This window comes from Meriones unguiculatus, chromosome 3 (genome assembly GCF_030254825.1).
Source record: "Meriones unguiculatus strain TT.TT164.6M chromosome 3, Bangor_MerUng_6.1, whole genome shotgun sequence".
Lineage (NCBI taxonomy): Eukaryota > Metazoa > Chordata > Mammalia > Rodentia > Muridae > Meriones > Meriones unguiculatus.
Genome location: NC_083351.1, coordinates 38,520,700 through 38,546,080, shown reverse-complemented (window position 1 = coordinate 38,546,080; position 25,381 = coordinate 38,520,700). Strand labels below are relative to the sequence as shown.

The following is a 25,381-nucleotide window of genomic DNA, read 5'->3' as shown; positions in this document are numbered from 1 at the left end:
TATTGTGCTCTTCACAGCCAGCTCTTTTCAAGTTCTGTGAAAATGTGTACTCTTATACTGTCCGCCATCTTCCCAGCCTGGATGGATCACTTCTTGTTCTCACATATTTCTTTACTTGTTAGCCATCTTTCAAATCATAGATTAAGTGCCACTTCTTCCAGTCATCTTCATCTATCAATATTGCTACCCTTTCTCTCAAATCAGACTAGGAAACCTTATATAGTGTCCAGTTTGCAATAATTCAACATGTGACTTAATTTAATTTTACTATTGTATAAAAAATATGTACATTCAATAGAAATTGGACTATAAATTGTGACCTCTGCCTGGGCTAGTGACATGCACTATGTATTTCCTCTGTGGGGGACTGTAGTGGTAAGGTCTAGCTCCCAGACAGACAAGTGATCATGAGGGTGAAAAACTGATACTCTGCACTGTGCTGTTTCTGAGATGTACTGTTTGAAGGGCAAGTATAACTATACTATATGCATTTTTGCCTTAAGATGTTTTCAGTTCACATTAGATGTATTTCTCACAGCCCCAGTCTTACCTAGCTGCAGCCCTACACATGCTACAATCTAGTTGGTGATGCCCAAATACTATCTTTGCTTCATGGAGATAGTTATCATAACTGTACTTTAAGAAGTCATCCTCAAGCACTTTGCATAATACATGCCTCCTGCTAAGTACGTAACAGTGTCTCCTGAGTGATTATGTGGATGCATGACACTGGTTTATTTAAAGAACTTTAATAAAAAGCTGAAGTTACACAGAAAAATACTGTTTATAAAATGTATAATGGAGGTCTCATTTTTCAAGATAATTAGGATTAGTACTAGTCATAAAGTTTGGTAGAAGATTATCTACTCCAAACTTCCAGATACAGAGACTGAAATCCAGAGGAACAAAGTACTTTTCCTGGATAACCTGATCCGATTGTAGCACAGGGCGAACTAGAATATAGTGTTCTTAACTGAGGAATTCTGTTTATTAAGAGAAAACAGAATTGTATGTGCTGCTAACTTTGTTTCAAAATATGAGGTGGAAATACGGACTAGTGGCAGTTATTTGAGAAAGCATATTACCTAAGGAATGTCGTCCACTAATTTTCTTTTTTAATTAATTATTTTTTTATTAATTACAGTTTATTCACTTTCTATCCCAGCTGTAGCCCTCTCCCTCAACCCCTCCCAATGCTACCTTCCCTCCTTCATCCCCTCCCAATCTCACCCTCCCTTCCTCATCTCCTCCCATGTCCCTCCCCAAGTCCACTGATAGGGGAGGTCCTCCTCCCCTTCCCTCTGACCCTAGCCTATCAGGTCTCATCAGGACTGGCTACATTGTCTTCCTCTGTGGCCTGGTAAGGATGCTTTCCCATCAGGGGGAGGTAATCAAAGAGCCAGCCACTGGATTCATGCCAGAAATAGTCCCTGTTCCCCCTACTAGGGAACCCACTTGGGAGACTGAGCTGCCATGGGCTACATTTGTGCTATTTAACGGTGAATTAATACTCCTTTTCAACTGTGAAAATTTGAGTAATTTGCTGATAGGCTTACTGTCTTTGCTTTTATAAGCTAGACTATTCTTTCTGGAAGATGGAAGATGGTTCTCGTATGTAGCTGCCTAGAACTACTACAGTACCTCAGAGTCATAAACCACAGTAGGTGCTTAGTAATGTTGTAAATATGGCAAGGGCTACATTATTTTTCTAAGACTCAGGATTGCCCTGCAAGTAGCTATTGTAATCCCCATTTTAGATAAGGAAGTAGTGGTTCAGAAAGGCCATCTGTTAGTAAGTGGAAGATCTGGGATTTATATTCAGGTATGTTTAAATCTAAAACATATTTTGCTCCCACTAGATCATAATAGTAAATGATCCCAAAGTGTCTCTGCCAGACTTTTACCTCTTTAGTTGATTTGTTAAGGATTGTTTAAGCCCTACATTGGAGATTGCATTAGAAGACACCATGAGAGTCTTTTAATGGCTCTCTTGCTTTTGTTATGTCACTTGTGTAAATGTAGCATTTACCTGCATATGAGGTGCAGTGATACTATAATTGAACTGCTATTTCAACTTCCCATTTAAATTTTTAGTATTTAAACTGATACCATTTTAAACATGAATTTGTTTAAAACTTAACTGGACAGTTGAGAGAGGAACCTGTGGTGTGAGTCTTTCTTTTGCTCCTGGGCCAGATAGATGCCTTCTCTCAGTTTTCTAGGAGCCACATCCAAATTTTTCAGAACCATAATCAGACCCTGCCTTTGCCTTCCCCCACCCTTTACCTAGGCTATTTGTAGACATTTTAGGTACTCTCAGACCTGGGTTTCCAGCTGCTCTAGTTCTTGAATTTATCAGCTTGCTCATCCAACAGACATCTATTGAAAACCTATTAGAATATGTAGTCAAATAAGACAGTCTTTGATGTCCACAGACCCTTCCTACCTATCCCAGATGGGATATTTAAGATGCTAAAGAGGAAAGAACCACTTGAAAGCAGGAGTCTGAAGATACTGATTGTGTTTCCTTGATAATATATTCTAGGACATCTCCTTAGGAAGTCAGTAGGCTAGAGAGAGATATAAAAAGAAATAGGAAGGAGGTGTAATTCTGCATCCTTTCACATATTCCTTACTGGATTATTGCTAATATCAGCTTGCACATCGATTAGAATTTATGCGCTTCTTCAAGAAAATGACTTGGTGCATAAGGGTTGTAACAACTGCAGTACCAGTTACAGTGTGTTACCATAGTCTCCTCAATACCTTTTCCCATGACATGTCCGTTTCCCTGGCTGGTTGTATGTGTACACTGTATCTTCTTTCCCTCAGTTTCCTTTTTCATGCATAGTATGTGTTTCTGAAGCGGTTGACCTAATGGGGGCAGTGAGGATTACAAGTAACAATTTCCTAGAATAGTGTGTCCATTGTGGCCCACTTGTAAATAGGTGGGGGGTGGGATGGTCAGGAAGTCTTTAGGAATTTAAACATTTGCTTCTGGACATAGTAAATTTATAAAGTCCTGTTTTAATGTGGGGATATATTTTGAAGTGAAAACACTAATTATATGCCATATATATTCTTTTAGAGGAGATATTTTTTTTTAGTACATTAACTGTGTCAAGATTGATGGAGTAGCCAGGTGGATTGATCTAGCATTTGCAATAAACTAAGAGTTCCATAAATATGGAATTATGTTCAGAGAAAGTTGATTTCTTCTGTAAACACACAGGTCTTAGCAGTGTAGGTTAGAGGGTATCCTGTGGTTTTGTAGTTACATGCACCATAACACTGCCAGTTAATCATAAGGCAAAATAATGGACCAACTTGATACTTTACACAGTATTGAATTAGAGAGTACAGTCTTTGAATACAAGTTGTTTTTATTGCATTCACTGGCAGACATCAGAATCATGATTAAATGGAATGTGTGATTGTCTCACAATTTTTTATTGTACATATACTAAACATCAATGAGTGATAACTAAAGTAAGATCTGTGCCTTCTGTGCTTTCCTGCTAATTGGTGTGCTTGTCTGTGTGTAGGTGTCGTTTCAGCCAGATGTTGCATCCAATTTTTGAGGAAGCATCTGATGTCATTAAAGAAGAATATCCAGATAAAAATCAAGTAGTGTTTGCCAGAGTTGATTGTGATCAGCACTGTAAGTAACTAAGTAGGAAGTCTGGAAGAAATTGTCCTCATTCCCTCCTCTGCACATGTATACACCTTTTCCCCCTCTTTTTCAAATGCCCTAATTTAAGTAAAGATGAAATCTAAAAGGGTCTAGAACCTAGAATAAATTTCTAATATTTCATCTTTTATATCTTTTTAACAACTTTGTGTTGTCTATGTAAAAGATACTTGTGGGCTTTCTTGTTTTGTTTTGAATTAAAATACAGCAGGTCAAATATATAGGTAGCAAATCATAACTGACTACATTTTCTACCAAAGCAAATACCAAAATCAGTAAATAAAGTTGAACTATAGTTTTGGAAGACAAATGAAGATTTTTGTTAATCTGAGAAGCAAGCAAAATATCATAATATTCAATTTAAATAAGAGTAAAATTCTACAGAAACATGGTACTCAGTTCAAATAAGACAGTGTCTTACTTGTGTTTCTGTTATTTGTCTTATTTTTGTTTTTCTGTTAAAGATTCTGTTAAGACTGGCTTTATGTTTGAAGTGTAATTACCTGCAGTTACTATAATAATTATTGAATTATTTAAAAAACCTGTAATCTCTGTAAAATCTGTTCTCTTGTATTTTGCTTTTCTGTGGAATGCACTTTGTGAAATCTCTGGTTTTTAATCTGAATAGTGTTTTCTAAGTTGAACTAGTGGGCTAGCAGACAGTGCTTCCTCCCAAGTGCCCTACTCGCTGTGCCCTGCCTTCCCTTCCCAGAGGACCAAGTGAGTTGAGCTTGGCAGGCCTTGTGTTGGGGTCTTAGCTGTTTCATCAGTTGTATCGTCAGTGCCACCAGTCAGCACTTTTTCTTTTTCTTTTTCTTGATGCTCCAGTTGTAGAGACGTTACAACTTACTAATCCCTGTATGTCATGCATTTGGCAGTTTCTAGAAGACAATTCATAAAAAGCTTGTTTGCATTGAGTTCTTGGTAAGATACTGTATACAAAGCTCCCTCCCTGATATTTGACCTACTGATTGCAGTTATTCTGCTTCTGAAAACCTGGTTGTCTGTCTGTCTGTCTCACTCTCTACATTTTTCCAGGTAAAGAAACAGCAATAAAGTGGCTTAACTGGTGTTGCACAGCTTAGTGTACATTAATCCTGATTTGACCGAACGCCTCCACAGAGCAGCTTTCTTCTTTTCCATTCCATTCAGAGAGCATTGTAAGGATTTACTGGCACTGCGCAATGCTTTGAAGAAAAGCATTTTTTAACAGCATATCATTTCAAACTATTATAAACCATACACAATATTATTGTCTGTTAGGATTCACAGATGGATTAAATAAAGAGGACAATAAAAAATTGTAGATATGAGCATAGACAATGTCTCCATACTGCTTTCTGGGGTGCTTTCCTCCTACCCTTTCACTGACAGAGAGCATGGCATGCTTTCTGTGGGCTCAGCATTCAGATCTTTTTATTCTTTTTGTATTTAATTAGATGTTACAGTGCAAATACAAGCCTTTGAGTTCCTACCAGCACTGAATTTGAACCATGCTTTCATGCTTGCAGTCATGGGGGAGAGAATTAGTCATTTCTATCACTGAACCAACTATGTTCATCATTTATGCTATCTTTTAAACAGATAACGTCTAAAATAAATCTCACATTATTGTAAGTTTCGTTATCGAGGAAGATAGCCATAGTTCAGGTGTTTTTATTCCATCATTGTTTATAAGTGAAAGTTACATCTGCAGTGTTAGGTCCTCCCTAATAGTTTTCTCATTTGGGTAACTTTTTCCTGTTACAAAATGATAATGTGGTGATTTATTCACTTTTGTGATCTATTCATCTTTTCAGTGTTTTCCTTAATTTTCTAAGATGCTCTGTATTCTTCCTAGTTTGTATTGGAAAAGTTCTGAGCTGAGAGAGTGTTAGGAATTCTATGGTCTGAAGAGAAGTACCTGTTGGTCAGAACACTCTCTGCGAGGCTTGCTTTCTGTAATAAGATATTATTAAGATACAATTGGCATGTGAACCCCAGATTCAAATGGAACAATTGTGTAAGCTTTGATATGAGCTTACACCATGGTCCACAGCCAAGATTCTTGCCATCCCTTCAAGTTTTCATTGTGCTTTTAATGTACTTTTTATCCCAGCTACTCACACCTTTAGCAGATCTCTTCCTGGGTCATTTTCTAGAGTTTTATGTCATAGAGTAGGTATGTTCCTCCTCTTCCTCCTCTTTTTTCTCCTCCTCCTCCCCTTCCTCTTCCTCTTTTTTCTTTTGTTAGCTTTGTTATTTTAAGATTATTCCATATTGTACGATGTTACTAATGATTTTAAGAATTTTTTTTTTGTGTGTGGTTTTTGAGACAGGGTCTCACTGTGTATTCCCTGACTGGCCTTGGAACTCGTAGATATCCTAGGCCTCTGCCGTTGGAGTACTGGGATTAAAGGTACACACCACTATGCCTGGTTCATTTGTTTTTACTATTCAGTGATACTCTCTTGTGGGATTATAGTACTGAGCTTGAGAATGTTTTCATGTGCTCACACAACAGTTGAATATCTTTGATAAAGTATCTATTAAAATTATACACATTTTTGTTGGATTATTTTCTTACAATGTTTATGAGTTTATATGAGTCTTAGTCCTTTTTAAAATGTACCGTTTGCAAATATTTTCTCCCATTCTATTCAGTAACTTAAAAAAAAATTGGACAGACTTCTTAAAACATACAATTGCCACCTGGACAGTGCTTCTTTGGAGCTCCAGTAGGGTTACATTATATTTGCATTGTTTTTTTACCCAGTCTCTAGATCTCTATGTCTTTTCTTATCTTGTGAAACTGAAATGCTGTAGCTATAAAATAGCTATGTCTTATTTCTCCTAACCCTCAGCCCTTGCAAGCTGCCATTCTACTTTTCATTTCTAGAATATGACCAATCTAGGTACCTACTTAAGTGGAATTATACAGTAACTTTGTGATTAGTTTATTTTGCTTGGCATGATATCAAGGCTGGTTCTTTGTCAAAGCATATGTTAAAATATTCAAAGTGGAATATTCCAGTGTTTATTATAAGTGCATAACATGCATAATGAAAGTTACATGAATCTGGTTTTGCAAAATGTTTTGTTGTACTAAAACTTTAAGGAAATAATTTCATTTTGTGTGACTTATTCAAATTGTCAAAATCACTGCTTATCATATAATTATTTCTAAGTAAAAAAGGATTTAAACATAAGCACTAAGTAACTATAACTGATCTGATAGTCAAGACAGGTGCTGAGTGACTAATGGGCAGGCAGTGTATGCAGTACGGCTATGCAATATATGTAGTGTAGATAAACAGCGTATGCACCCGGAAAAACAGTGTGTGCAGTGTGGCTATATCGTATATGCAGTGTGGATATACAGTGTGCACTGTGGATATACAGTGTGTGCACTATGGATATGCAGTGTGGATATGCAATGTATATAAACCGTGTATGCAGTATGGACATACTGTATATGCAGTGTAGATTTATAGTTCGTGTAGTATGGATATAAAGTCTATGCAGTGTGGAGATACAGTATATGCAGTATGGAGATGCAGTGTATGCAGTATAGATATGCAGTGTATGCAGTGTGGATAAACAATGTAAGTAGTGTGGATATACAATATGCAGTGTGGGTGTACAGCGTATGCAGTGTGGGTGTACAGCGTGTGCAGTGTGGGTGTACAGTGTGTGCAGTGTGGATATACAGTGTGTGCAGTGTGGATGTACAGTGTATGCAGTGTGGGTGTACAGCGTGTGCAGTGTGGATATACAATATGCAGTGTGGATGTATAGTGTATGCAGTATGGATATACAGCGTGTGCAGTGTGGATATACACTATGCAGTGTGGATGTATAGTGTATGCAGTGTGGGTGTACAGTGTATGCAGTGTGAGTGTACAGTGTGTGCAGTGTGGATGTACAGCGTGTGCAGTGTGGATGTACAGCGTGTGCAGTGTGGATGTACAGTGTGTGCAGTGTGGATGTACAGCGTGTGCAGTGTGGGTGTACAGTGTGTGCAGTGTGGGTGTACAGTGTGTGCAGTGTGGATGTACAGTGTGTGCAGTGTGGATGTACAGTGTGTGCAGTGTGGGTATACAGTGTGTGCAGTGTGGATATACAGTGTGTGCAGTGTGGATGTACAGTGTGTGCAGTGTGGATGTACAGTGTGTGCAGTGTGGATGTACAGTGTGTGCAGTGTGGATGTACAGTGTGTGCAGTGTGGATGTACAGTGTGTGCAGTGTGGGTGTACAGTGTGTGCAGTGTGGGTGTACAGTGTGTGCAGTGTGGGTGTACAGTGTGTGCAGTGTGGATGTACAGTGTGTGCAGTGTGGATGTACAGTGTGTGCAGTGTGGATGTACAGTGTGTGCAGTGTGGATGTACAGTGTGTGCAGTGTGGATGTACAGTGTGTGCAGTGTGGGTGTACAGTGTGTGCAGTGTGGATGTACAGTGTGTGCAGTGTGGATGTACAGTGTGTGCAGTGTGGGTGTACAGTGTGTGCAGTGTGGGTGTACAGTGTGTGCAGTGTGGGTGTACAGTGTATGCAGTGTGGATGTACAGTGTGTGCAGTGTGGATGTACAGTGTGTGCAGTGTGGGTGTACAGTGTGTGCAGTGTGGGTGTACAGTGTATGCAGTGTGGATATACAGTGTATGCAGTGTGGATGTACAGTGTGTGCAGTGTGGGTGTACAGTGTGTGCAGTGTGGGTGTACAGCGTGTGCAGTGTGGATGTACAGCGTGTGCAGTGTGGGTATACAGCGTGTGCAGTGTGGGTGTACAGCGTGTGCAGTGTGGATGTACAGCGTGTGCAGTGTGGATATACAGCGTGTGCAGTGTGGGTGTACAGCGTGTGCAGTGTGGATGTACAGCGTGTGCAGTGTGGGTGTACAGTGTGTGCAGTGTGGGTGTACAGTGTGTGCAGTGTGGGTGTACAGTGTGTGCAGTGTGGGTGTACAGTGTGTGCAGTGTGGGTGTACAGTGTGTGCAGTGTGGGTGTACAGTGTGTGCAGTGTGGGTGTACAGTGTGTGCAGTGTGGGTGTACAGTGTGTGCAGTGTGGATATACAGTGTGTGCAGTGTGGGTGTACAGTGTGTGCAGTGTGGGTGTACAGTGTGTGCAGTGTGGGTGTACAGTGTGTGCAGTGTGGGTGTACAGTGTGTGCAGTGTGGATATACAGTGTGTGCAGTGTGGGTATACAGTGTGTGCAGTGTGGATATACAGTGTGTGCAGTGTGGGTGTACAGTGTGTGCAGTGTGGGTGTACAGTGTGTGCAGTGTGGATGTACAGTGTGTGCAGTGTGGGTGTACAGTGTGTGCAGTGTGGATATACAGTGTGTGCAGTGTGGGTATACAGTGTGTGCAGTGTGGATATACAGTGTGTGCAGTGTGGGTATACAGTGTGTGCAGTGTGGATATACAGTGTGTGCAGTGTGGATGTACAGTGTGTGCAGTGTGGATATACAGTGTGTGCAGTGTGGGTGTACAGTGTGTGCAGTGTGGATATACAGTGTGTGCAGTGTGGGTATACAGTGTGTGCAGTGTGGATATACAGTGTATGCAGTGTGGGTGTACAGCGTGTGCAGTGTGGATGTACAGTGTGTGCAGTGTGGGTGTACAGCGTGTGCAGTGTGGGTGTACAGCGTGTGCAGTGTGGATGTACAGCGTGTGCAGTGTGGATATAGAGTGTGTGCAGTGTGGATATACAGTGTATGCAGTGTGGATATACAGTGTGTGCAGTGTGGATGTACAGCGTGTGCAGTGTGGATATAGAGTGTATGTCCGTGTGGATATGCCGGGTAATGGAAGACCTAGCACAGCAGTAAGAGGAAGTAGGACTTAAGATTTCATCATGCCACTCAGAACAGTCTTCATTCAGTTTCATAGCTTAATTTATTCTTGGGAGTTTTTATGAAGTATTTTTAGGCTGCAGTTGACTATGAATATAAAACTGTTATATATCATATTTTGTTTATATTTTATATTTTTGTTAGTACTGTATAAGTGTTTCAGTTTTCTCTGTATGCTTGTTAACAGTATACATTATTATGTATGTGCTAAGTTTTGAAAATAACCTATCATGTAATGGGTATGAGGTGATATGGTTGGTTTGTATTCTGTAAAGTTTAGTGATGTTGAATATCTTTAAATATGCTTGTTGGTTATTGAAATGTTCATTCACATCCTTTCTCATTTTTATATCAGTTTTTTTCTTCTTCCTGTTACTGAATGGTCAGAGTTCTTTATATATTTTAGATATTAATCCTTTATGACACATATGATTTTCAAATATTTCTCTTACCTTGCAGTTTGTCTTTTTACTGTGTCTTCATACATAGTTTTTTTTCCTCAGTCTTATTGTAGTCCAATTTATCTCTTTTTTGCCCATGTTTTAGGTGTCATAGCTAAGAAATTAAAGCAAACCCAATGTCAGTACGCTCTCCTATACTTTAATAGCCCTCCAGTCTTAGGCCTTACATTTATGTCTTTGGTACTCTTGACTTATTTTTTATGCATGGAGTAAAATAAGAGTCTATTGCTATGTACATTTTGTGCACATAAGATATCCAGACTGTCTGGAACCATTTGTTGAAGAGACCTTCCTCATCCAGTTAGATGGTGCTGATGTCCTTGTAAACAGCAGTATGGTCTATGTGTTGTTTACTTCCAGGTTCTCTATTCTGTACCATTCTCTGTACACAGTTTATTGCAGCTCTGTGATAAGCTTTCAGATATGGACATGTGAGGCTTCAGGATTACCTTTTGTTGTTATTTTCAAGTTTTTATTACACTTATTTATTTTTTTAATGTGTTGTGCATGCCACAGCATGCATCCTGAGGTCAGAGGACAATTTGGGATAGTGTCTCCTTCCACTATGTGAGTCCTGGGGATCAAACTCAAGTTGCAGGCTTGATTACAATCACCTTTATCTTACTGCCCTCTCCACCTTTTGCACAGATTTTTAAAGTAAAATATAATTATTGCATTTCCCCCTTCCCTCTCCACCCTCTGTCCCCATTAGTGGTCTCTTTTTCTTTAATTATTATTGTTACCAATATATGTGCATAAACATGTAAGTACAACCTGCTGAGTGTTTAGAGTTGTTTGTATATGATTTTAGGATTGACCATTTGATGTTGAATAACCACTAAGGAAGACTAATTTTTCTCTCATTAATTTTTTTGAAGTCCTTTGTTTAAGGAGTGGGGTCCCATGAGCATCCTCTTTCTGTGTTACTGTGCTTATTGCTATTGTCATTGTTTAGGGCTTGTTTAGGCAGCCATATTGTTGGAGTAGCAGATGTAGCTTTCTTGTTTCTAGGAAATGATCTTACAGCAGGCTTCCCAGTCTTTTTCTCTTAATATCTTTCTGCCCCATCTTCCCCTGAGCTTTGGGTTTAAGAGTTGTGTTATAGCTATAACCATTGCCCTTTGGTTTCTTTCTTTGTTTGTTTGAGAGAGGGTCTTATCAAGTAGCCCAGGCTAGTCTTGAAGTTAAAATCATCCAACTTAAATCTACAAAATGCTGCAGTTGCAGATCTGTTGCATCCCACCTAGCTTAAATGTCTTTTGAAGGGTATATGTTCTGAATTTTTTTTTATAATTTAATTTTATTTTATGTGCACTAGTGTGAAGGTATCAGATCCCTTGGAATCTGCTGGTGTTTGAAGACAGTTGTGAGCTGCATGTGGGTGCTGGGAATTGAACTTGGGTCCTTTGGAGGAGCAGACAGTACTGTTAACCACTGAGCCATCTCTCCAGCCCTCATGTTCTGAATTTTAAAATATCTTTTAGGTTTATTTTCTGTGTATGAATGTTTTGCCTGCCTATATATATGTATATACACCATCTGTATGCATGGTCCATGCAGAAATGGGAAGATAGAGTCAGAACTTCTGGCACAGTAGTTAGTTAGGGCTGTCTTAGACTACCATGTAGGTACTGGGAACTTAACTCAGGTCCTCTGCAAGATAAATAAGTGCTTTAACCACTGATCCATCCTTCTGATCCCATGCTCTTAATTTTGATGAAGTCCTACTTACTAATTTTTAATGGATTATACTTTGGATTTTGTACCTAAGAAGTCTATTCCTTTCCCAATACTGCATGCTTTTTCTGCCATGTTTTCTTAATAAATTTCATAATATGAAGTCTTCTATTTATACACACTGTTCATTTACAGTTAGTCTTTGTATGTGAAGGATATGAGTTAAAATATATAAATGGTTTGTTGTTGTATGCAGTCATAAAATAGATCTGTCATTACTTGTTGGTGGAAACTGTCCCGTTTTTCACTAACTGCCTTAGCACGTTTTCTTGAAATGAATTGGGCTTGTACTTATGGCTCTATTTCTGTTCTTTTTTTGTACTGTTGATCTAGTGACTGTTCATCCTACATTTTGTGGTTTGCTACAGCTTATGCAGGGTCTTGAAAACAAGTAGTGTAAATCTTTCAACTTTATAATTTTTTTTTTTCCGAGTGGCTTTGACTGTTTTAGTAGTTTGGGATTTCCATATGACTCCTAGAAACAGCTTGTTAATTTCTAACAACAAAAGGGGATACTGGGATTCTAATTAGAGTTAATTTCATTGAGATCACTTTGGGGGAATTATTATTTAAGTAACCTTAAGTTTTTTTGAGCCACAAACATTCTTAATCTTACCCTGTATTCAGGTATTTTCAATTTATGTGGTGTTTTTTGTTTTGTTTTGTTTTGTTTTTTTGTTTTGTTTTTTGTTTGTTTGTTTGTTTTTTCAGTCTATATATAGTATTTTGGTATTCTTTTTCTTTTTTGGGAGGGTGGACTGGGGATCAGTTTGAGACAGTTTGAGACGCCTGCCTTGCCTCGCAAGTGCTGGGATTAAAGATGTGCACAACCACCATCTGGCTTTTTAAAAAATGTACTTATGTATGTATTTTTGTAATGTATGAGTCCTCTGTCTGCATGCTCATGTATGACAGAAGAGGGCAGCAGATCCCATGTGGGTGCTGGAAATTGAACTCAGGACCTCTGAAACAACAGCTCTTAACCTCTGAGCCATCTCTCCAGCCTCTTTTATTTTATAAACTACATTAAAATATTTCATTTTTAGATTGTGTGTGTTTCACTTTACTCATTTTGCTCTACTACCAACACTGAACTGTCAAAATTGAAAAGCAATGCTGAGCTCCCCACAGTGCACCCTAATTGGATTTTACCAGCCCTTCCACTCATGTCCAGGCTAAAGCATTTAGATCTTGGGTCTTCTGGCTTTAAACAAACAAACAAACCAAACTTTAGTTTTCAGAACCTAGGTAATCCCAAGGAATATTGGTTATGTAATTTGTAGAATATTTTTCAATTTGGTTTTGTCTAGGTTCCCTCCCAACCCCAGGCTTTGCACACCTTTTATGAGATGTACTTTTTGTTTTGTTTTGTTTTGTTTTGGATTTTTGGTTTTTGAGCTAGAGTGTGTGTGTGTGTGTGTGTGTGTGTGTGTGTGTGTAGCCTTGGCTGTCCTGGAACTTACAGAGATCTTCCTGCCTCTGCCTCCAGAGTTCAGGGATTAAATATGTGCACCACCACTTCCTGCCATGAATGTATTCTTAACTATGTCTCAGTTTTTGATGCTGTTATAAATTGCTTTAGCTTTTAGATTTTAATTTGCATTTTTTGTTGTTGAAGTTGACATGTGTATATTGCTGTGTGTGTTGGAATTTAATTCCAGCAGTTTTATATAGAGGTTGTATAGCTTTCTAATGAAAATGACTGCTCTACACAAAGTCAGTTTTCCTTCCTGTGGCCACTATTTCCCAACCATAGTCTGTCTAGACAAGGTCGTGTACTTGTTGCTTTGGGGTTAATTTTGTGGGGTTAGAGGATCCATTTCCTAGCAAGGTAGCAAGGAATCAAGATACCCTTACTCTGCCTGTCTCATTCGATTAGTCACCTGTTAGGTATTGTGGCGTCTGCTCTGGCCTGGATGGTGCTTCCTCCCTCTGTCCTGCTCTGACTCAGCTGTGTTAGTGGGCCCTCTCATACAGAGTCATAGTGGTAGGAGGTGGAGAAGCTCCTGTGAAATTTTTCTAATTAAATTAATTGCTGAACTGGTTCATTGAGTACTCATGCGTATTTCAGCTTGTTTTTACATATATTTCCTCAGCTATAGTCACCACAGACTTCTGAGTTAGCTAGCAGTGTTTATTCAACAAGAACTTACATTCCTGTTTCCTGTACTGACATGTGACAAGTTCTAGAGAAACAGCAACAAGCTGAACATAGAAATAGCACACTTGTATGCTGTGATTTCTCTGAAGGAGTGGTATTAAATATTGTGATACATTATATTAATAAGTATAGCTTACTCAGATGGGATAGGGATGTCTTCTGAGGATAGAATACAAAATCTGAAGGAAGAGTACTGTTGTAAGCTCGAACTGTAGTGCTGGGGGATGGGTAAGATCTCACTGTGGTGTGGCAGGTATGCTATAGGTGAGATAGCTCTGAGCCAGAAGCTTACATAGTCCCATTTGGGGAATTTTTTGTAAATGTTATGTTATAATATTTTAGTCAGCCCACTTTAAGAATTGATGCTGAGGTGAGACTATAAAGTGGAGAAACCACAGAATTACAAGACAATATAAAAATGCAATGCCACTTAAAAAAATAAAGCATCAAACAGCATTTTTAAAGAAGTTCCTTTGGGAGGCAGTGCACCTACTTGTCCCTTAAAACAGGTTGAGAAGTCTTCTTTAGAAGTTGCCGTTTTGTTGGTTTATTTGGAAAATTCACCTCAGTGCATATTTCTAGGAGTCTTACTTGGTTTGCCGCCTGCATGTCCTGTCTCCTCTCCTACCTGCTGCTATCTCAGGCATCTTTCTGCTCTGTCTTTGCCTCATGTTATATACCCTTCTTAGGAAGGATATTGTATGAAAGGTTCAGTTTGGTACTGAGAGCTTGGGAAGTAGAGTAGTTCCATGCCCTCTAGGTTCCACCTAGAAGAAGCCAGTTCCGCCCTGCCGGTGCTTCTGTTTCAAGATATGAGTTGACCATACCCTTGGTTAGCTTCCCTCTGTTTTCCTAATCACACAGCGAAGGGTAGTAGATGAGGCTGGGTTTCATCAGGAAGCTTACCAACTGTTCAAGTTTTATTGATGGTCCAATGAAAAGCTTACACTTCACCTCTTAAGCTCCTAATATACGCATTATAGGGAATGGATGAGCTGTACGAACAGGGAAAGAAAAAGGAAAACAAAGTCACAGCTGCTAGCAAAGAGATGAAAATTGAGCTAAGTCCCAGCCATTTCTGTCCCAAGCTGATAAAACCCAAGCAGGATATCAGGTCTTGTTTTTGTCATTATTCTGACAGTTGCCTTCTTCTCTGTGTAGAGGGCTTGGGAAAACTACGTCTTTAATCAGGATACATGCTATTGTTTATCCCTTAGGTGGGGTAGCAACAATCTCAGCTTCTTATAATATGTATGAGGGACATGGTTTTGGTGTCTATGCTAAATGTTAGGGATCTTAAGGCTCATCTAAGAGTTTACTTATGGGAGTAGTGTTGGAAGTAGTTATATTAATATGCTGATAACAATGGCAATGATAAAAGATAAGGCCACATATGGTGGCATTTACATTCAAACTCAGCATTTGGAAGGCAAAGGCAGATGAATCTCTGTGGGTTCAAAGTCACCCCATATTGTTTATTGGTCTACATTGGGAATTCCAGGCCAGCCTACGATACATGGCAAGACATTGCCTCAATAAATAAGTAAAATGTGAGCCCTGTAAGATATGGGCCTTATCTCTGTAGTGCTCTTTCTCAGCAATGGTACCTAGTAGCTATAGTTGTTCACTTATAGTTATGGAATAGATGAGTAGATGATTAACTGCCAACGAATAGCTGGCATCCAACAGATACACTGTTTAGTACTTTAAATAGATTATCTCAGTTCCACAATACCTGAAAATATTCTGTATTTCTCCAAATCCAACTCTTCATTGCTTATAAGGAACACTCTTATCTCCACGTGCAGAAATTAGTGTGTATCTTACGAGGAAAGAAAATTAACTCAGAATCTCTTATGACTCACTTGCCAACTGAGTCAGCTTTTACGTGTTTCCATGCTGCGATTGACTGCACATATTGAGGGTATTGCCAGTGCTCTTTGTTAAGGAATTGTTACTCAGCTCTTTCTACAAGTTTCTGCAAGGTACTGAAACCCAGCCGAAAAGTATTAAGCCTGCACTTTCCTGTTCAACCATCCTGAGAATTTGCTTTGTTCTCAATTGAAATATGTCACTGCTAGTTAAGTAAGTTTTATTCAAGATTAGCAAAATAGAAACTAAAATATTAATAGTGATTTTTCTATAGAGGCTAATAGTGGTTAATAGTGGTGGCTGGATTACAAGTGATTTTTTTTTTCTTTTTTTGGTTTTTCAAGACAGGGTTTCTCTGTGTAGCCTTGGCTGTCCTAGACTCACTTTGTAAACCAAGCTGGCCTCAAACTCACAAAGATCTGCCTGCCCCTGCCTCCCCAAGTGCTGGGATAAAAGGCATTTGCCTCCATGCTGGCAATTTTTTTTTTTGAGTTTACTTTCCAGAAGTTTATTTCATACTTTCATATTTTATATGTGCACATATGTATGTGGGTGCACATACTTCAGACATACCCTTGCCTCCACTCTGGAACATGATCACATTCGTCTGCAGTCTACTTGAGAGTGGGAATTCACTATTACGAATAGAATTTACCGTTCTGATGGCAATGCTGCCTTGAATCTGAAAGGTCCAGTCTGCCCCTGGTGGGACCAGGTTCTCTGCTGACCTCCAGTGGCTAGAGTGTGTATGGCATTAAGCATGGATGCTCATGTCTGTTGGTCAGTTGGTGCAGAACCATCCAGCCTTCCATGAGCATTTTTTGCAAAATTCTTTGTCCTTAATTAAACAGTGTGCTGCCGTGTAACCTGAGTTACTCTTATCTGTCTTCAGTGACTTGAGCCTTCTGTATCTGAAAATAGAAGCTTTCATTGCAGCTGTACATAATTCCTGCATAAAGAACACAAAAATATGATTGGCTCGTGTGTTGGTCATGGTAAAAAGTAGTTGAGAAATGAACAACTATAAAGAAAGCAGTCACTTATAATCCACCCACCAATATTAGTGGTTCCTAGCCACTACATGACTAGAAGCAGTTTGAGTCTTGCTGGCTTTCTGCATTACTCAGGGAAGCCTGACCTCTAAGCTTCAAGGTCACTTTTAACTTTTCTGTTTTATCTTGATCATGTGCCTTAGGGAGGATTTTGTTTTAGGGGACCATGGTTTGAGAATAGGAAGAAAGTGGAAACAGCAGTAGTCTTTTCCCTGGATTTTCAACAGTAAGAGCTTTCTGTTGAAGCTGTCGGCCTCCGTGGACTGACTCTGGATAATAATTGTTGGCCATACATGAGACAAGAGCTTGACACATCTGTGCCATTTGGAACCTTACTGGCTGTGAGTGTGGCAGGTAGGAAGAACCCATCAAGAAAAAGTTAGTGACCACTGAAGCAAAGTACATACTAATTTTCTAATCAGGAAGCTGTTAACCTCCTGAAATTTCTAATTCCTCTGACATCCATTTTAACATTTGATCTATCCATTTAATTTTTAAAAACACACATTTATTATACCCCTTAAGTCATTCCTTGTTACATTGTCAAAATGTCATGCTGTAATTACCTTAAAATAACTTTGGCCAAAGCTTATAAAAACTCACCTTTATGTCTGAAATTATTGATCAATGTAATTTTAAGGGTTTTGCTTCTTAATAATTAAAAGTTACCCCATTGTTCAGCATACCTGCTGCCATGATGTTTGAAAATGAATTCACTGACTAGTTTCCTAATAGTCTTCAGATATTGGTTAAATTTTTTCTTCATATCTGGATTTGGTTTTGTTTTTTTGAGACAGGGTTTCTCTGTGTAACAGAGCCCTAACTGTCCTGGACTTTCTTCATAGACCGGGCTGGCCTTGAACTCACAGAGATCTGCCTGCCTTTGAGTGCTAGGATTAAAGGCATGTGCCACTGTGCCCGGCTCCATATCTAGATTTTTAAGTCAGCCTCCCGGTTATGATGACTGAATATGGAAACAGGCTCTTGCCACTTGTGCCAGGAGTGCGGCACTTGTTGTTTGTAGTGCTTCTGTAACTGCTGGGTGAATATTTTGAAAGGCTAACCCCATAGCTTATCTGGCCACTCACAAACAGGGTAGCATTCAAACGCTATTAATAGAACTTCAGACTCTAGGAGTCTCTGTGAGCTTACTCTGCTCTGCTGTGTAAGGATTTTTTTTTTTTTTTAAGTATTCAGTTTTCATTACACTCTTTGATTTATCAGAGTTAGAAAGTTAAAAGGAAAAAGCTGGAGAGACCAAGTGTGCACATGAAATTTGGTTGGATAGATAGAGGTTGGGGAAAATTTAGGAGGCGTTGGGGCAGAGGGATGAAAATGATCAAAATACATTGCATGGAGTTCTCAAAGAATTAAAGTGTTGTTTTTTAAAAAAAAAGTGAAAGCATTGTATTGCCTCTAGTAGTATTGTTTACTGTCCACTTCCAAACTGATTTTTGGTTTGCAAATGAAAAAACAAATACTTCTGTTAGACTAGTCATACTGTGTTAGACGTGTCTCATGCCCTTTCTGCCAAATCCTTTAAGAGTAAGATGGAGATATGTTGACACTTTGCTGGAAGCTTAGACACTCGCTTAATTTAACCTTATTCACATTGACTATATACTTCAGTTATACATTATAGGTTATTTGTAGGACTTGATATTTTGAGTTGAAACGTTGAGGGTTTGTTTTTGTTTTGCCAATATGGTTGACAAAATTTCATCTGGTAGTTTAATCAATAACTTTCTGATTACAGCTGAGCATGCTTTTATGTTTATTGACCATCTGTGTTTCATAAATTGAACAATATCTTTAGCTCACTTATTTTTTTGATGGTCATTTTTTAAGCTATGGAACTCATTTCTTTTTTAATTTTTTAAATTTTAAATATTTTTCATTATTTTTTATTCTTTTTTAATTTATTTTTTATAAATTACAGTTTATTCACTTTCTATCCCCTCTGCAACCCCCTCCCTCATCTCCTCCCATACCCCTTCCCAAGTCCACTGATAGGGGAGATACTCCTCCCCTTCCCTCTGACCCTAGCCTATCAGGTCTCATCAGGACTGGCTGCACTGTCTTCCTCTGTGGCCTGGTAAGGCTGCTCCCCATTCAGGGGGAGGTGATCAAAAAGCCAGACAGTGAGTTCATGTCAGAGATAGCCCCTGGTCCCCTTTGGGACCCTTGGGAGCCCATATGGACACTGAGCTGCCATGGGCAACATCTGAGAAGGGTTTCTATGTTATTTCTATGAATGGTCCTTGGTTGGAGTATCAGTCTCAGAAAAGACCCCTGGGCCCAGATTTCTTGGTTCTGTTGCTCTCCTTGTGGAGCTTCTGTCTTGTCTCCTCTAGGTCTTCCTATCTCTCCTTCTTTGAAAAATTCCCTGCACTCTGCCCAATATTTGGCTGTGAGTCTCAGCATCTCCTTCAATTTCTTGCTGGGGAGTCTTTCAGAGGCCCTCTGTGGTAGGCTCCTGTCCTGTTGCCTGTTTTCTCCCTCTTCTGATGTCCATCCCGTTTGCCTTTCTGAGTGAGGATTGAGCATCTTACTGAGGGTCCTCCTCCTTGCTTAGCTTCTCTAGGTGTACAGATTTTAGTATGTTTATCCTATATTATATGTCTGATATCCAATTATAAGTGAGTATATACCATGTGTGTCTTTCTGCTTCTGGGATACCTCACTCAGGATGATTTTTTCTTGTTTCCACCATTTGCCTGCAGATTTCACTTTATTATTATTTATTACAATTTATTCACTTTGTATCCCAAATGTAGGCCCCTTTCTCTTCTCCTCCCATTCCCCCCTCCCTCCTCACCATGCCCTTCCCCTAGTCCCTCTCCCCATGTCCCTCTCCCAGTCCACTGATAGAGGAGGTCCTCCTCCCCTGATATCTAACCCTAGCCTATCAGCTCTCATCAGGGCTGTCTGGATCCTCTTTCTCTATGGCCTAGTTAGGTTACCTCACCAGGGGAAGGTGATCAAAGAGTCAGCCCCTGAGTCCATGTCAGAGACAGCCCTTGCTCTCCTTACTAGGGAACACACATGGAGAAACATCTGATCAGGGGGTCTAGGACCTCTCTATGCAGGGTCCTTGGTTGATTCGTCAGCCTATCTATACAGGATCCCCTGAGCCCAGATTTTTTGGCTCTGTTGGTCTCCTTGTAGAGCTCCTATCCCCTCCAGGTCTTTAAATCTTCCCCCTTCTTTCATAAGATTCCCTGCACCCCGCCCAAAGTTTGGCTTTGGGCGAAGTTTGGCTTATGAGTCTCAGCATCTGCTTTGATACTCTGCTGGGTAGAGTCTTTCAGAGGCCCTCTGTGGAAGGCTGCTGGTCTGCTTCCTGTCTTCTAGTTTCAATGTCTATCTTGTTTGCCCCTTTAATAAAGATTAGGCTTAGGCCTTTTTCCTAGGGTCCTCATTGTTGTTCAGCTTTTTTAGGACTATAGATTGTAGTATGTTTATCCTATATTATTTGTCTAATATCCACTTATAAGTGAGTAAATACCCAGTGTGTCTTTTTGCTTCTGGGTTACCTCACTCAGAATGATCTTTTCTAGTTCCATCCATTTGCCTGCAAAGTTCATGATTTCCTTGTTTTTAATTCCTAAGTAGTACTCCATTGTATAAATGCAACACAATTTCTGTTGAGGGACATTTGTGTTGAGGGACATTTAATATAGGTTGTTTCTAGATTCTGGCTATACAAATAAAGCTGCTATGAACATAGTTGAGCAAATGTCCTTATTGAATGGTGGGGCATCTTTTGAATATGTGCCCAGGAGTGGTATAGCTGGAGCTTGAAGTAGCACTTTTCCTAATTTTCTGAGAAAGTGCCAGATTGATTTTCCAAGTAGTTGTACAAGGTTACATTCCCACCAGCAATGAAGGAGAGTTCCCCTTTCTCCACAACCTCTCCAGTATGTGTCATCCCCTGAGTTTTTGATCTTAGCCATTCTGCTGGGTGTGAGGTGAAATCTCTGGGTCATTTTGATTTGCATTTCCCAAATGACTAAAGACGTTGAACATTCTTTGTTTCTCTGCCATTCAATATTCCTCTGTTGAGAATTCTCTATACCCCATATTTTAATTGGATTACTTCATTTGTTGGTTTTTGTTGGTGGTGGTGGTAGGGTTTTTTTTTTTAATCAATATGATCATTTGTTTCTTGTATACATTACAGGTACCTTTATTCTAGTGTGTCATAAAAAACCATGATCTTTTTTTTATTTTTATTTTTTAAATTTTATTTATTAGTATACAACATTCTGTCTGCATGTATACCTGCATGCCAGAAGAGGACACTAGATCTCACTATAGAGGGTTGTAAGCCATGATGTGGTAAGTGGGAATTGAACTCAGTATCTCTAGAAGAGAAGTCAGTGCTCTTAACCTCTGAGCCATCTTACCGTCGTGGGATCTTGACAGGTACATGCAAGTAGGTGGATCAGATATCTTGGAGTACATAGCAAATTTGAGGCCAGCCTAGGTTACATAGTGAGGCCCTGTCAAAAAATAAAAGCAAAAATTCATGGTCTTCAATATCTGTAAGTACTGTCTTGTCTGTATGTGACTCCAGAATCTATCAGAACTCTTGGCAGCATGATCCTGATGTAGGGTTACAGGCTCTTTGCCTGACTGAACATTTTCTCCTAAGCACGCTGAGGCTAGAGAAGCCTTCCTCTGTCTTTCTGCTGCCTTCTTCCCCCCAACAACTTCTCAGGTTCCTGTGTTGCCCTGGTGCTCAGTAAGTGCCCTTTGTGGTTATGGCTTTGTGTCTCAGGGCCCTCCCAAGCTCCTCTGCCTGTTGGCTATGGCTTTCTGGCTTCTGCCTCTTTTGCTTTTTTGCAGGAGTAACACGAATCCTAAACTGCAACTGCAGATTTAATTTCCAAAAGGAAACCTCTAGGGGAGAATGTGGCTGTGTTCTTGCTTCATCTAGAAGGAGCTTTTCTTTGGGGGACGTTGTAGTTCATTTAGTCATGTGGCTTTCCTGGTTTCCTATTCCTTTAAAACTGTACTTTAAAAAAAAAAAGTCTAATTTTTGTTATCATGAAGCAGTTTAGATGCCTGCTACCTACTGTCCTGCATGGCAGTAAAGCGCCTACCTTAGATTGGTATGCTTGTTCTTTAAAGTGTGAATATGCCCCTGCCAGCAATAAGCAGACACCCTTATTCCTCTCTCAATAATCAGCAGGACCGCTTTATCAGATTAAGGCAGCCATTCTCTTCTATTTCTGAAGTGTGAATGAATGTTGAATTTTATTGAATGGTTTTCTGCTCCTTTTGAAGTAATGCAGTTTTTATTTTTTTTTAGCATTGAGAATTACTTTAACTGATTTTAAAATAATAATCTAAACTGATGTGCTAGGCTAAGTACTTCTTGATTGTGGAATACTCTCAAATGTGGAATACTCTCAAATGCATACAGTGCTAAATCAAGTTTGTTAGTTTATTTGATAATTTTGCATCTGTTCTTAAGTAAGGTTACCGTGTACTTCTTTTCTCTTCCCCTAATGCCCTTGTCTATTTTTATAAACATAGCTTGGAAACATCATAAATGAATTGAGAAGTGTTTTTTCTTTTTGTGTTCGCTGGAATAATTTAAGTGACATTTCTGGCTCCTTAGACCTTTTCTGGTATTTGTTAACTGGAATTGATGAGGAAGGAAGTTTTATTTGTATGTGTATGTTGCGTACACATAATTTTAGGACCATTTATATGTTTGATTTCTTGTAGGTTCAGTTAAGTTGTTTTTCCTGGAAACTTTTCTATGTTATTTAAGTCTTTGTACTTATTGGCATCAAGTAAGTCATTGATAATAGCCATCAGAATAAAGATCTCCAAAAACACTGTCGAGAAAGGAGAATGTGTTCAGTGCTTAAAATGGTCACCTGCGTATGTAAGGGCCTGGTTCTATTTGTAGCACTGCAAACAAACTGAGTTTTTAAAAATTTATTGTTACTTCCAATTCACTTGTTACTGAATCACCTCAGTTTTATATATTCCTGAGAGTTAATAAATAGCAATGTTTTTATGGTATATGACATTCTTTGAAGTATAGATAGCCAGGTGCTCACTAATGAATGCACAGCTGCTCATGGTTGTGCATATACCATACCCTGTTTTCAAGACTTAGAACATCATCATTTGCTGTTGTTACCTTGATTACAAAAGCCTCTGGATTTATTCCTCCTGAGTGTGATTGTGTGGTCTCTGATGAACATTTTTTAGTTTCTCCCTGGCTACTAGGTTATTCTGGTCTCAAGTAATAGTCATTATACTCTGTTTCTAAAATCAGACCTTTTGTTTTTTTTTTTTTTTTTTTTGGTTCCACATACGGTTGAGATCATGCAGTTTTATGTTTGGTTTATCCCACTTAAACCTTCCAGGTTTATTCATGTTGTAACAAATGACAAGATGTCGTTATTTTTATAGTTGCATAGCAATCTGTCACACTTTTTTTTTTTTCATTCATTAGTGGAAGGCATAGCATTTGGGTGGTTCTCTGTCTGTTGTGACTAGTGCTTTTGTAAACACAGGAGCAGGATCTCTCTTCAACTTTCTGATGATAGCCTTTGATATATTCTGCTGCAGCAGGACTTCATGTCATGCTCTCTTTTGAATTTTCCACACTGTTGTCCATAATGACTATTTCACACTCTCACCAGAAGTAATGCAAAAAGTCCCCTTTCCCACCTCTTCACCAACCCTTGTTACCTTTTGTCTTTTTGTTAAGTCGGTTTAACGGGAGTGGGCGATATCTGTGTACCTTTCCTGTGTGCGCTGCTGGAGCCATGCTAAGACCACACAAGTGTTCTGTTGCTGTGCTTTTTCTCAACCTCTCCTTGGGGTTTTACATTACCTTCCCTGATGGTGGTGTTGGCGGTTTCCCCCCCATACACCTTCATATAGCTACTTTTGTGAACTATCTATTCAGATATTTTACCCATTTTTAAAACTGACTTACTTGTAGTTTGCAGAATACTTGTTTGAATTTTGTATAAATTTTGAGTATTGACTCTATTCATTGTTAATTGTTATCTTCCAGTCAATATTTTGTCTCTGTGCTCCAAAGATTGATTCTTTTGCTGTGTGAAAGCTTTTTAGTTTGAGATAATCCCATTTGTCTGTTTTTGCTCTTATTGCTTATACTTTTGAAGTCTTCTCCAAAAAAATTCTTGCCCAGGCTAATAGCATTAAGTGTTTCTCAATTTTATATTTCACTCCTTGAGGCTGAAACTTCCTAGTGATATTACTGATATCAAATACTTCAGCTACCAAAAATTTCTTAAATTTCAAAGCAGCAATACTGATATTAATGTTTTAAACATTTTATATTCATATGAAATATTTGTATGGTTTCAAAGTCAGCTTTATAAAACCAAAGTGCAAGAATGAAATCTAAATTTCTTCGATAGTGTCTCTCATTTTCTTCCACTGGTAATCACTTTTCTTTCATTTCTTTCTTTTTCTCCTTTTTAGGTAGAAGAGATATATGTATTTATATTTCTTACACTTTGATGTGTAGCTAGGTTTTTTTCACCTTCTAGTACATCTTGGATTTCACTTTAGTAACATACAAAGTTCTTTTTTATTCCCTTATGTAAGAGCCTGGTTCTACATATTATGGGCACTCATCCTTTACTAAACCAGTGACTAGGAGATACTTGGAAAAGGTATAACTTTGAGAAAAGATATTTTTAATTCTCTAGACAACAACATTGCTTTATTGGTCAGAGGAACTGTTTGACACAGTTTTAAAAGCATTTTAATTAAACTTCATTATATTTGTGTATCATTGCAAATTTTATTTTTCATACATTATGGGTAGTGTGCTGGAGAGTGACTTTTTTAAATGGGAAGGTCATTTTTCTTGTGACTAACCCACACTTTTGTGGTCTTTTCCTTGTTACGAATGCCTCGGTATCTTTAAACACTTTTACTTGTTGTGACCATTCTCACTCCAGTGTAATCTCATTCATTCCCTGCACCATAGGGCTCAAAAGCATATCCTCTAATTGTGCCTTGTCACTTGTACCTACTGTACTCACTGGTTCTGCTTTGGAGTGATCAGCTCCTAAACCAGACATGATATTGGTTCTGTTAAATATGTGTACATTGTGTTAATAATTCAGATTTAAAGAACTTTGGTAATGAATTGTGATTTCCTCCTTATAAATACTTTGTGGGTTTTACCAGAATATTATGTGACCTAAATAACATATGGGGTTTTCTCTACCATCTCTTTTGAGAACCTGTGCTCCAACCTTAACTGCTGATATTCCTTTAATATCCTCTAAGTGCTTGTTCTGGAGAGAATACAGTGAAGCCTTGACTTAACAAATATTATAACTACTTCTGCCTCTTCTTGAGCAATGCAAAGGCCTTGGGATATATAATGTATTTTACCTCCTGTTTATTGCCCTCCTCCTAGCTTATATGTTGCAGTTGTCATGTATTTCTAGTTTGTATCCTATCTCACAAGGCATAATTATTATTGCTGTTTTTATATTCAGATATCCTGTGTCATACTTACTATTCTATGTATTTGCATTCTCTCATTTGATTCATAAA

At 38.8% G+C, this 25,381-nt stretch overlaps 1 protein-coding gene across 1 annotated transcript in view; it reads left to right on the top strand.

The window, feature by feature from the left end:
• Nucleotides 1–25,381, top strand: part of Erp44 (endoplasmic reticulum protein 44) — a 96,708-nt gene that overhangs the window by 38,637 nt on the left and 32,690 nt on the right. Inside the window, exon 4 of the mRNA XM_060379885.1 lies at nucleotides 3,546–3,661. Coding sequence (XP_060235868.1) covers nucleotides 3,546–3,661 — 116 coding nt within the window. The remainder of the gene's footprint in view (nucleotides 1–3,545; nucleotides 3,662–25,381) is intronic.